The sequence below is a fragment of the Salvelinus fontinalis genome, chromosome 40 (genome assembly GCF_029448725.1).
Source record: "Salvelinus fontinalis isolate EN_2023a chromosome 40, ASM2944872v1, whole genome shotgun sequence".
Classification (NCBI taxonomy): domain Eukaryota; kingdom Metazoa; phylum Chordata; class Actinopteri; order Salmoniformes; family Salmonidae; genus Salvelinus; species Salvelinus fontinalis.
The window spans coordinates 12,221,926-12,234,481 of NC_074704.1; the positions used below are offsets into that span (position 1 = coordinate 12,221,926).

The following is a 12,556-nucleotide window of genomic DNA, read 5'->3' on the forward strand; positions in this document are numbered from 1 at the left end:
TTTTTAAAAAATCGTATAATAAAAGAGAATTGAATAGAATAATCATATTTCATAAAGTTCTATTCCAGTTCTTTATCACACTTACATTTCTTTATCAGCTGTGGTTTTACCCAAATTTCTTCATTATGTTCCACACTGTGGGAGAGACAGAGGAACAGACAGAGTGAATGACACACAGCCTGTATGAAATGTAGTCTAGTCTAGTCCAGCCTGTATGAAGTGTAGTCTAGTCTAGTCCAGCCTGTATGAAGTGTAGTCTAGTCTAGTCCAGCCTGTATGGAGTGTAGTGTAGTCTAGTCAAGCCTGTGTGAAGTGTAGTCTAGTCCAGCCTGTATGGAGTGTAATCTAGTCCAGCCTGTGTGAAGTCTAGTCTAGTCCAGTCTGTATGAAGTGTAGTCTAGTCCAGCCTGTATGAAGTGTAGTCTAGTCCAGCCTGTATGAAGTGTAGTCTAGTCCAGCCTGTATGAAGTGTAGTCTAGTCCAGCCTGTGTGAAGTGTAGTCTAGTCCAGCCTGTATGGAGTGTAGTCTAGTCCAGCCTGTATGGAGTGTAGTCTAGTCCAGCCTGTATGGAGTGTAGTCTAGTCTAGTCCAGCCTGTATGGAGTGTAGTCTAGTCAAGCCTGTGTGAAGTGTAGTCTAGTCCAGCCTGTGTGAAGTGTAGTCTAGTCCAGCCTGTATGGAGTGTAGTCTAGTCCAGCCTGTATGGAGTGTAGTCTAGTCCAGCCTGTGTGAAGTCTAGTCTAGTCCAGTCTGTGTGAAGTGTAGTCTAGTCCAGCCTGTATGAAGTGTAGTCTAGTCCAGCCTGTATGAAGTGTAGTCTAGTCCAGCCTGTGTGAAGTGTAGTCTAGTCCAGCCTGTATGGAGTGTAGTCTAGTCCAGCCTGTATGGAGTGTAGTCTAGTCCAGCCTGTATGGAGTGTAGTCTAGTCCAGCCTGTATGGAGTGTAGTATAGTCCAGCCTGTATGAAGTGTAGTCTAGTCCAGCCTGTATGAAGTGTAGTCTAGTCCAGCCTGTATGAAGTGTAGTCTAGTCCAGCCTGTATGAAGTGTAGTCTGGTCCAGCCTGTATGAAGTGTAGTCTAGTCCAGCCTGTACGAAGTGTAGTCTAGTCCAGCCTGTATGAAGTGTAGTCTAGTCCAGCCTGTATGGAGTGTAGTCTAGTCCAGCCTGTATGGAGTGCAGTCTAGTCCAGCCTGTATGGAGTGTAGTCTATTCAAACCTGTATGAAGTGTAGTCTAGTCCAGCCTGTGTGAAGTGTAGTCTAGTCCAGCCTGTGTAAATTGTAGTCTAGTCCAGCCTGTATGAAGTGTAGTCTAGTCCAGCCTGTATGAAGTGTAGTCTAGTCCAGCCTGTATGAAGGCTAGTCTAGTCCAGCCTGTATGAAGGCTAGTCCAGCCTGTATGAAGGCTAGTCCAGCCTGTATGAAGTCTAGTCCAGCCTGTATGAAGTCTAGTCCAGCCTGTATGAAGTCTAGTCCAGCCTGTATGAAGTCTAGTCTAGTCCAGCCTGTATGAAGTGTAGTCCAGACTGTATGAAGTCTAGTCCAGCCTGTATGAAGTCTAGTCCAGCCTGTATGAAGTCTAGTCCAGCCTGTATGAAGTCTAGTCTAGTCCAGCCTGTATGAAGTCTAGTCCAGCCTGTATGAAGTCTAGTCCAGCCTGTATGAAGTCTAGTCCAGCCTGTATGAAGTCTAGTCTAGTCCAGCCTGTATGAAGTCTAGTCTAGTCCAGCCTGTATGAAGTCTAGTCTAGTCCAGCCTGTATGAAGTCTAGTCTAGTCCAGCCTGTGTGAAGTGTAGTCTAGTCCAGCCTGTATGGAGTGTAGTCCAGCCTGTATGAAGTCTAGTCTAGTCCAGCCTGTATGAAGTCTAGTCCAGACTGTATGAAGTCTAGTCTAGTCCAGCCTGTATGAAGTGTAGTCCAGACTGTATGAAGTCTAGTCCAGCATGTATGAAGTGTAGTCTAGTCCAGCCTGTATGAAGTGTAGTCTAGTCCAGCCTGTATGAAGTGTAGTCTAGTCCAGCCTGTATGAAGTGTAGTCTAGTCCAGCCTGTATGAAGTGTAGTCTAGTCCAGCATGTATGAAGTGTAGTCTGGTCCAGCCTGTACGAAGTGTAGTCTAGTCCAGCCTGTACGAAGTGTAGTCTAGTCCAGCCTGTATGAAGTGTAGTCTAGTCCAGCATGTATGAAGTGTAGTCTAGTCCAGCCTGTATGAAGTGTAGTCTAGTCCAGCCTGTATGGAGTGTAGTCTAGTCCAGCCTGTATGGAGTGCAGTCTAGTCCAGCCTGTATGGAGTGTAGTCTATTCAAACCTGTATGAAGTGTAGTCTAGTCCAGCCTGTGTGAACTGTAGTCTAGTCCAGCCTGTGTGAAGTGTAGTCTAGTCCAGCCTGTGTAAATTGTAGTCTAGTCCAGCCTGTATGAAGTGTAGTCTAGTCCAGCCTGTATGAAGTGTAGTCTAGTCCAGCCTGTATGAAGGCTAGTCCAGCCTGTGTGAAGTGTAGTCTAGTCCAGCCTGTATGGAGTGTAGTCTAGTCCAGCCTGTATGGAGTGTAGTCTAGTCCAGCCTGTATGGAGTGTAGTCTAGTCCACCCTGTATGAAGTATAGTCTAGTCCAGCCTGTATGAAGTGTAGTATAGTCCGGCATGTATGAAGTGTAGTCTAGTCCAGCCTGTATGAAGTGTAGTCTAGTCCAGCCTGTACGAAGTGTAGTCTAGTCCAGCCTGTATGAAGTGTAGTCTAGTCCAGCCTGTATGGAGTGTAGTCTAGTCCAGCCTGTATGGAGTGCAGTCTAGTCCAGCCTGTATGGATTGTAGTCTATTCAAACCTGTATGAAGTGTAGTCTAGTCCAGCCTGTGTGAACTGTAGTCTAGTCCAGCCTGTGTGAAGTGTAGTCTAGTCCAGCCTGTGTAAATTGTAGTCTAGTCCAGCCTGTATGAAGTGTAGTCTAGTCCAGCCTGTATGAAGTGTAGTCTAGTCCAGCCTGTATGAAGGCTAGTCCAGCCTGTATGAAGGCTAGTCCAGCCTGTATGAAGTCTAGTCCAGCCTGTATGAAGTCTAGTCCAGCCTGTATGAAGTCTAGTCCAGCCTGTATGAAGTCTAGTCCAGCCTGTATGAAGTCTAGTCCAGCCTGTATGAAGTCTAGTCCAGCCTGTATGAAGTCTAGTCCAGCCTGTATGAAGTCTAGTCTAGTCCAGCCTGTATGAAGTCTAGTCTAGTCCAGCCTGTATGAAGTCTAGTCTAGTCCAGCCTGTATGAAGTCTAGTCTAGTCCAGCCTGTATGAAGTCTAGTCTAGTCCAGCCTGTATGAAGTCTAGTCTAGTCCAGCCTGTATGAAGTCTAGTCTAGTCCAGCCTGTATGAAGTCTAGTCTAGTCCAGCCTGTGTGAAGTGTAGTCTAGTCCAGCCTGTATGGAGTGTAGTCCAGCCTGTATGAAGTCTAGTCTAGTCCAGCCTGTATGAAGTCTAGTCTAGTCCAGCCTGTATGAAGTGTAGTCCAGACTGTATGAAGTCTAGTCCAGCATGTATGAAGTGTAGTCTAGTCCAGCCTGTATGAAGTGTAGTCTAGTCCAGCCTGTATGAAGTGTAGTCTAGTCCAGCCTGTATGAAGTGTAGTCTAGTCCAGACTGTATGAAGTCTAGTCTAGTCCAAAAAGGTGACAAATTAAGAGCTCTACACCATATCCATACCTGGCTGTTCTCAGAATAATAAGACAAATGCAATATTCAATCAATCAGTTACAAGACTGTTTGGCATTCTGTTTTGGTCAGAACTCAAAGGAGGTGGTATAAATGGGAAAGAAAGGCACTAGAAATGTATGGTTTCCACAGTAACTGTACTAACTTGAGTTTCTCCAGTCTACAGTGTGGATCCTCCAGTCTAGCAGAGAGCAGCTTCACTCCAGAGTCTCCTGGGTGATTGAAGCTCAGGTCCAGTTCTCTCAGGTGGGAGGGGTTTGACCCCAGAGCTGAAGCCAGAGAAGCACAGCCTTCCTCTGTGACTCTACAGAATGACATCCTGCAGAGAACAGAGGTAGGGTAAAGCACATCAAAATATAACATTTATTTGGTAACATTATTGAGCAATACAAAATATCTAATGGACACGTTATTCTAAAAGGGACAGTCTTGTTATATAAGATAGATGGATTGGAGAAACTAAGGTGTTTCTTAAATTAAGGTATATTTTCTGAAGGAATGGGCCCCTGTGGATATTCTGACTCAACAATATATGGTCAGTCAATATTGCAGTATACTATATATTTAAAAACTGTTCCAAAAAACTGAGGATGGATTGTTTTCTGACAGACCTTTTGGTCTCAGTAACAGTAACAATGTTTCTAAGTACTGACCTCAGTGTCTCTAGTTGACAGTGTGGATTCCCTAGTCCAGCAGAGAGCAGCTTCACTCCTGAATCCTGCAGGTCATTGTTACTCAGGTCCAGCTCTCTCAGGTGAGAGTCATTTGAGCTGAGAACTGAGGCCAACACTTCATAAAACCACTCAGTGAGTTCACAGCCAGGAAGTCTGCAACAACAGAGAAAACCATTTTATGATAGGATATTTATATATAATACTTCATAAGACTGTACTACAAAGAAAGTGCTACCCAAAAAACATCAACATTCTTGTGAGGAAAGGTTTGATATGCATTCATACCCAAAGCTAAGTGTTAAAACAAATAATAGATGTTATATATTAGTATTATTGTCCCATACACCAGATAGGTGCAGTGAAATGTGTTGTTTTACAGGGTCAGACATAGTAGTACGGCACCCCTAGAGCAAATTAGGGTTAAATGCCTTGCTTAAGGGCACATTGAAAGATTTGACACATTGTTGGCTCAGGTATTTGAACCAATGACCTTTTGGTTACTGGCCCAACACTCTAACCGCTAGGCTACCTGCCGCCATTAAAACAAAGATCAAGAACATATGATCAGTACATATACAAGCTGTCAGGGTGACAAAATGACCCTAAAAACTATCCAACAATCTTCAGGTTCTCGTCATCTGAAAACACCTCCCAAAGTAATGACCTCAGTGTCTCCAGTTTACAGTGTGGATGTTTCAATGCAGCAAAGAGAACACTCAGTCTGCCCTCATCATCACCATCAGACAGCGTACAGTTCCTCAGGTCGAGCTCTCTCAAGGATGAGTCTGCTGATTGGAGAACGAAGGCCAGTGATTCATAGTGCTCAGGTAGGAGTCTACAGCCTGCTAGTCTGCAGAAACAGAGATGCAGGGGCGCAACTTTCACTTCATTCTGAAACTGCAGTTTTATCATTGCACTGTGATACAAAAAGTGTTATCGGCGTGCTTTAGGAACATGCGTACGCCTCAGAGCGATCGGGTAGGCTGTTTGGTGGTTTCAGCCTGGACAGTGTGAAGGCAAAGTTTCTGAAATGCTGGCTTATAGGACCGTCACGGGAGAGATGAACAGAGGGAGATGCTGTGTGTTGTGCTTTTTCTCCGAGTTTTAAAAGCAAGCAGAACAGAAACTGGCTAGTTTATTTGACTGATGCAAGGTAACTGCTGTTTGACTTAACAGGGTTAAAAAGTAGATTCCCAGTGATGAGGTAGCTAGTAGCTACCACAGCTAGTTCAGCTCTAGCTTCTAACTATATCAGTATCCGTCACAGCTGTTGTGTGTATGGAAATGTTTTGTAGCCTTTGTTTAGTCCCATTTCAACAGAAGTAAATTAACTTGGCTAGTTTTCGCCAGTTGATGTACCATTAATCGGGTGAACTTGTATGTGTATTAAAGTAGTAAAAAGTGAAGTATTTGGTCCCACATTCATAGCACGCGATGACCACGTCAAGCTTGTGACTCTACACATTTGTTAGATGCATTTGCTGTTTATTTTGGTTGTGTTTCAGATTATTTTGTGCCCAATAGAAATTAATGGTAAATAATGTATTGTGTCATTTTTGAAGTCCCTTTTATTGTAAGAATATAATATGTTTCTAAACATTTCTACATTAATGTGGATGCTACCATCATTACGGATAGTCCTGAATTAATTATGAATAACGATGAGTGAGAAAGTTACAGACGCACAAATATCATACCCCCAAAACATGCTAACCTCTCACCATTACAATATCAGGGGAGGTTAGCATTTTATATCATACCCCCAAGACATGCTAACCTCTCACCATTACAATATCAGGGGAGGTTAGCATTTTATATCATACCCCCAAGACATGCTAACCTCTCACCATTGCAATATCAGGGGAGGTTATCATTTTATATCATACCCCCAAGACATGCTAACCTCTCACCATTACAATATCAGGGGAGGTTAGCATTTTTGGTTGGGTATGATATTCATGCGTCTATAACTTTCTCACTCATCATTATTCACAATTCATTCAGCATGTTCCATAATCATGGCAGCATCCAAAATCATGTAGAAGGGTTTAGAAACATATTATATTCTTAATTACAATAAAGTGACCCCAAAATTACCCCAAAAGGGTTATATTAAATTGTGTGGAAATTAGCTGTAGATGCCCCAGAAAGTTCTGAGGGAGGACCCCCAGACCCCAGACAGATTGTGTTGACGTGCGAGTTGAAGATGTTTAAAACTAGTGATTCTCTGATTACGGTGATATTAAGACCTGGGCCAAAAATATATCATATGTATTTCATCAAAAAATCCAGAGAGTTGAGTTAGTCAAACATAGATGATAAAAGGAAAACATTTATTTTGATATTAAAAAACAAGTCTTGCAAAAATACAATAAAATTTGCAGGTATTTAAATATTGATATTCTTTGAAGTTATCAAATTTGAAATTGTTTGAAACAACGATAACTATTTTTTCAACGAGTCCCAAATAAACTGTCAAAGAAAAGTTATAAATAATTGCTTTAATTAAGAGCATCTTAGCATATTCAGTATTATAATCCGTATTCATTCAATGGAATTTCCTTCCATGTACAGTATATGCGTGACCATCTGGGTAACGAACCATGGTTGTCCACATGATTCAAAAGCCTTGGCAGCTCTGAATATAACAGCAGGTCTTAAGGTTACATGACCTCCTTCCTATATGCATAATGTTTCTAAACCTGTTGTGACATTCTAACATTTCTAATAAAAAAGTATATGTGATTGAAAGGGAGCTAGTTGATTTGTTCAAAATGAGCATAAAAGTTTAAAATGATTAGTTTTCAACTACTTCACAAGTAAGCAATTCATTTATTTTCAGAAATATTGGTTAAGATAAAAAAAAAAGATCCACACTATGAGGTCGAAATATCACTGAAATTGTGAAAATAATGATACTGTAATAGTTTTTTAATGTAAGAGCTTGTTCAGGTGGGACAGAGTTTTTGGACCACAGCATGACATAACAATCTGATTTGATTATTATTATTCTGACCAGTGACCAGTCATCTTTTATTTGCATATGTATCGTCCTACTTTGAAGTGGTAAGGGGGGTAGGCTCTAGACCAGGGGTATTCAACTTTTACTCTACTAGGTCCGGAGCCTGCAGGTTTTCTGTTCAACCGGATAATTAACTGCACCCACCTGGTGTCCCAATTCTAAATCACTCCCTGATTAGAGGGTCCAAAGTTGAGTCTAAACGATCCTACAGTATCTGCCAATTATATATATTTTTTAAATCAGGGCTGTGTATGTAAATATATTACAATTTGTATCAACACACCTACAAGATCAGATTGAGCATTTCAATGGCAAAAGGAGGCTCAGAGAAATAAATGAATAAAAACGTATATTTGGAGCTATTTTCATAAAAGAAACACACACAAATACGGTATGGGGGCTTTAAGTATGGTATTTGCGAGATTTACATTATTACTTACATTGCCTTTCTGCAATTCCTCACAGCTGGGATCAGTCTCAAACGCCCCTCCTCAGATGTGTTGTATCTCTGCAGGTCAAGTTCATCCAGCACGCCCTTTGATATCAGCAGCGCACAGGCCAGAGCTGAGCAGTCACCAGGTGACCTTTCTATTTCTGCAGGTTTTCCAGACTTCAGGAACTGGTCAATGTCCTCATGTACTGAATCATCTTTCATCTCAGTCAAGCAGATGAGTAGATTGATGTACCTATCAGGTGAAACTTGCTCTACATTTGGCTCCCTGAGGTATTTCTTAATTTCGTCAACAGTCTCTGAGCTGATCTCTGTTTGTGGCAGTAGGTCTTGTAACAGTCTCTGGTTGGATTCTGTTGAGATGCCAACAAGGAAGCGGAGGAACAGGTCCAGGTGTCCATTCTCACTCTCCAAGGCTTTATCCACCATCATCTTCAGCAGCTCATGCAAGGGCAGCTCTGAAGACACATCCCCAATGAAAGACTCCAGGGCCTTGATGTTCTTGCTCACACAGCAGTGGAACACGAACAGAGCAGCAAGGAACTCCTGGAAACTCAGGTGAACAAAGCAGTACACCTCCTTCTGATACAACCCATACTCTTCTTTCAGGATTTCTGTGCAAAACCCAGAGTACACTGAGGCTTCACTGACATCAATGCCACACTCCTCCAGGTCTTTCTTATAGAATATGAGATTGCCCTTTACCAGCTGTTTAAATGCCAGTTGAGCCAGTTTCACAATGTTTTCTTTGTTTCTTTCTATGATTATGGTCAGATCTGTCTCCTTTTCCCCACTATACGTCTTGCTTTTCAGGTTTGTCTCAATGAGTAGAAGGTGATTGTACATCTCTGTCAGAGTTGTGATCTCTCTGCTCTTATCATCACTCAACATTTGCTCAAGAACCCTGGAAGTAATCCAACAGAAGACTGGTATGTGGCACATGATGTGGAGGCTCCTTGATGTATTAATGTGTGAGATGATTCTGCTGGCCCGGTTCTGATCTGTGAATCTCTTCCTAAAGTACTCTTCTTTCTGTTTGTCGTTGAACCCTCGTACTTCTGTCACCTTGCTGATATACTGACGCAGGATCTGATTGGCTGCTGCTGGTCTGGAGGTTATCCAGAGGAGAGCTTTAGGAAGCAGATTCCCCTTGATGAGGTTTGTCAGCAGCACATCCACCGATGTTGTCTGTGTAACATCAGTCACCCTCTTGTGTTTTTCAAAATCCACAGGCAGTTGGCTTTCATCCAGACCATCAAAGATGAACAGAACTTTGCAGGTAGCATAAATCTTTGCTTCTACTATCTCTGTTAGTTCAGGGTGGAATTCATTCAGAAGTCCATGAAGACTGTACTGCTCATCTTGAATCAAATTCAGCTCTCGGAAAGGAAGAACAAAGATGAAATCAACATCTTGATTGGCAGTTCCTTCTGCCCAGTCGAGGATGAACTTATGTACAGAGATTGTTTTTCCAATGCCAGTGATTCCCTTTGTCATTACAGTTCTGATGGGTCTCTTCTCTTCTCCAAGTAAAGGTTTGAAGATGTCATTGCAGTTTATTGGAGTGTCTGATATGTTTCTCTTGGATGTATATTCAATCCGTTGAACCTCATGTTCTTTATGAACCTCTTCTTGTGTGATGTAGAGCTGTGTGTAAACGCTATCAAGTCCAGGTTGTTCCTCAGCTGTGCCTTCAAACGCACATCTAAACTTCTTCTTCAGACTGGCTTTCAGTTTCCCTTTAACTCTCTGTGTGATGTCATCCACTGGAAAGAAGAACACATAAAAAAAATATATATATATTACTTAAGAACAGAATTTAGAATATCCGTATGCATACAAAAAGTGTGATTTATCAAACAATCCTACAAGTGTCGTAGGCACAGTGGTAGGAGATAACCATTGATAAATACCAATTGTTCTCAGCCTCAGTGCTCGTGCATGACCTTGGCCATGACCTTAGAAACACCCCTAATTAACCATATATGGTCAAAATCATCCCTTTAATGCCCATGGGGAATATACAGCGCCGTACCATGAAACAGCATACAGGCGCAACCCCCCAAAAAAGCTTTAAAAAAAATCACTTTTCAGAGACTGAAATAAGAGGTGCTAGTGTCAGAGATTGGGTAAAACAAAAATGTTGGATTTGGCTAGCTCAGTTGTGGTTTGACCAGTAAAAATGTAAACATAGCTATTGTTTTTTTTCTATACACACTTTATGTTACATGTAAATCTAGGTAAGAAACAGACCAGTAAATCAAAAGTATATCCTATAGATCTTTGACATACAAGACCAGTTTAAAATAGAACAATAAACAAAATGGATGTAAATAATAGAAAGATAAAGCTATATTCAGCTACATTACTTCATGAGGAGACCATTTCTGGTGTTTCACCTCAGATACATTACTTCATAAGGAGACCATTTCTGGTGTTTCACCTCAGATACATTACTTCACAAGGAGACCATTTCTGGTGTTTCCCCTCAGATACATTACTACATGAGACCATTTCTGGTGTTTCACCTCAGATACATTACTACATGAGACCATTTCTGGTGTTTTACCTCAGATACATTACTTCATAAGGAGACCATTTCTGGTGTTTCACCTCAGATACATTACTTCATAAGGAGACCATTTCTGGTGTTTCCCCTCAGATACGTTACTACATGAGACCATTTCTGGTGTTTCCCCTCAGATACATTACTACATGAGACCATTTCTGGTGTTTCACCTCAGATACATTACTTCATAAGGAGACCATTTCTGGTGTTTCACCTCAGATACATTACTTCATAAGGAGACCATTTCTGGTATTTCAACTCAGTCACAGCTTTACTGACCGGTTTCCTCACATATCTTCTCTGTCTCAACGTCCTCAAAACGGTGGGCGGATCTGGAACAACAACAAACATGGACACATTGTATATCATGGGTCTCCAAGAGGTCGATCGAAAGCTACCAGTAATAAAATAGACCTGTGTCCCTTCTTTTCTTTCCAAAACACTTTCTTGTTATCACTCTCAGAACGATCTTCTGATCCTCAACACAGATTGACCCGTCTTGAAGCCTGACTGGCTAAACTATAGACCTGTGTCCCTTCTTTTCTTTCAACCCTAGCCAGTCAGGCTTCAAGACGGGTCAATCTGAGGATCAGAAGATCGTTCTGAGAGTGATAACGAGAAAGTGTTTTGGAAAGAAAAGAAGGGACAGATTACATTTACACACAGGTTATTCTACTAACAGCACAATAACCTGCATTACGCGAAACAGTTACAAGCAATACAAAAAATATCTGCCAGGCAAGCAGAGATGTGTGTCGCCACCTGGGTGTCAGAAGGAGGGAAGGAGAAAAGTAGTTGTCATCCGCATAGCAATGATAGGAGAGACCATGAGAGGATATGACAGAGCCATGTGACTTGGTGTAAAGAGGAAAGAGCCTAGAACTGAGCCCTGGGGGACACCAGTAGTGAGAGTACGTGGTGAGAGCGGCCTGCCAGGTAGGATGCAATCCAAGAGTGCAGAGGCTGAGACGCCCAGGCCTGAGAGTGTGGAGAGGAGGATCTGATGGTTCAAGGTGTTGAAGGCAGCGGATAGATCTAGGAGGATGAGAACAGAGGAGAGAGAGTCCGCTTTGGCAGTGCTGAGAGCCTCCATGACACAGGGAAGAGCAATCTCGGTTGAGACACATTGTATATCATGGGTCTCCAAGAGGTCGATCGAAAGCTACCAGTAAAAAACTAGACCTGTGTTGCTGTATTTTTATTTTTAATATTTCTTTGTTATTTTTTTGTTTGTTATCTGTGATCGTTTTGTTTGTTATCTGTGATCGGCCCTTGTTTCGTTTTTTAATCATTGTACCTAAACTGTATGTGTAAACATGTATACGCAGGGCCCAGCTGTAAAAGAGACCTTGGTCTCAGTCTGTGTTCCTTGTTGAAATAAAGGTAGAATAATAATATCTCAGCTTGGATGTCGGCCCACCACCTCAAGCTCAACCTCGATAAGATTGAGCTGCTCTTCCTCCCGGGGAAGGCCTGCCCACTCCAAGACCTCTCCATCACGGTTGACAACTCCAAGGTGTCCCCCGCCCAGTGTGTAAAGAATTTTGGCGTGACCCTGGACAACACCCTGTCGTTCTCTGCAAACATCAAAGCAATGACTTTCTCCTGCAGGTTCATGCTCTACAACATCTGCAGAGTACGACCTTTCCTCACACAGGAAGTGGCGCAGCTCCTAATCCAGGCACTTGTCCTCTCCCGTCCGCAACTCTCTGTTGGCTGGGCTCCCCGCTTGTCCCCCTGGAGCTAGGACAGCAGAGTGCCTGCCCATCTTCTGAAAACATATGAAGCCCTACCTCTTCAAACAGTATCTTAAATAATCCTCCTCCTCACCTCATCAAGTCGATTTCACCTGATCCATCATCCCTGTGAGTGAACACAAAGAAAATCAATAAACAATAAATAAATATTGGGTTTATTGATTTGTATTATATAATATATTGACCATAGAAAAACACCTATATACAATTCAGATGTTTTACTGTCCTCCTCTTCAAACATTATCTTAAATAATCCTCCTCCTCACCTCATAATGTAGCTAAAGTCATGAAGATGTGATCCATCATCCCTGTGAGTGAACACATAGTAACTCAATAAACCCAATATATTGATTTGTATTGTATAATATGTTGACCATAGAAAAAAGACTA

The 12,556-nt window shown here is 42.1% G+C and overlaps 1 protein-coding gene across 6 annotated transcripts in view; it reads right to left on the minus strand.

Moving 5' to 3' along the window:
* The window catches only part of LOC129840027 (NACHT, LRR and PYD domains-containing protein 12-like), a 66,710-nt gene that overhangs the window by 42,202 nt on the left and 11,952 nt on the right, over window positions 1-12,556 (minus strand). For all 6 annotated transcript variants that reach the window (XR_008757152.1, XM_055907834.1, XM_055907832.1 and 3 more), the window contains exons 3-10: window positions 12,433-12,474; window positions 12,240-12,272; window positions 10,689-10,741; window positions 7,830-9,606; window positions 5,032-5,217; window positions 4,347-4,520; window positions 3,839-4,012; window positions 86-135 (exon numbers count right to left, since the gene is read on the minus strand). Coding sequence is in view for 5 of the 6 variants with exons in the window: in XM_055907834.1 (XP_055763809.1) it covers window positions 86-135; window positions 3,839-4,012; window positions 4,347-4,520; window positions 5,032-5,217; window positions 7,830-9,606; window positions 10,689-10,741; window positions 12,240-12,272; window positions 12,433-12,474 (2,489 nt within the window). In the remaining variant the exon portion in view is untranslated. The remainder of the gene's footprint in view (window positions 1-85; window positions 136-3,838; window positions 4,013-4,346; window positions 4,521-5,031; window positions 5,218-7,829; window positions 9,607-10,688; window positions 10,742-12,239; window positions 12,273-12,432; window positions 12,475-12,556) is intronic.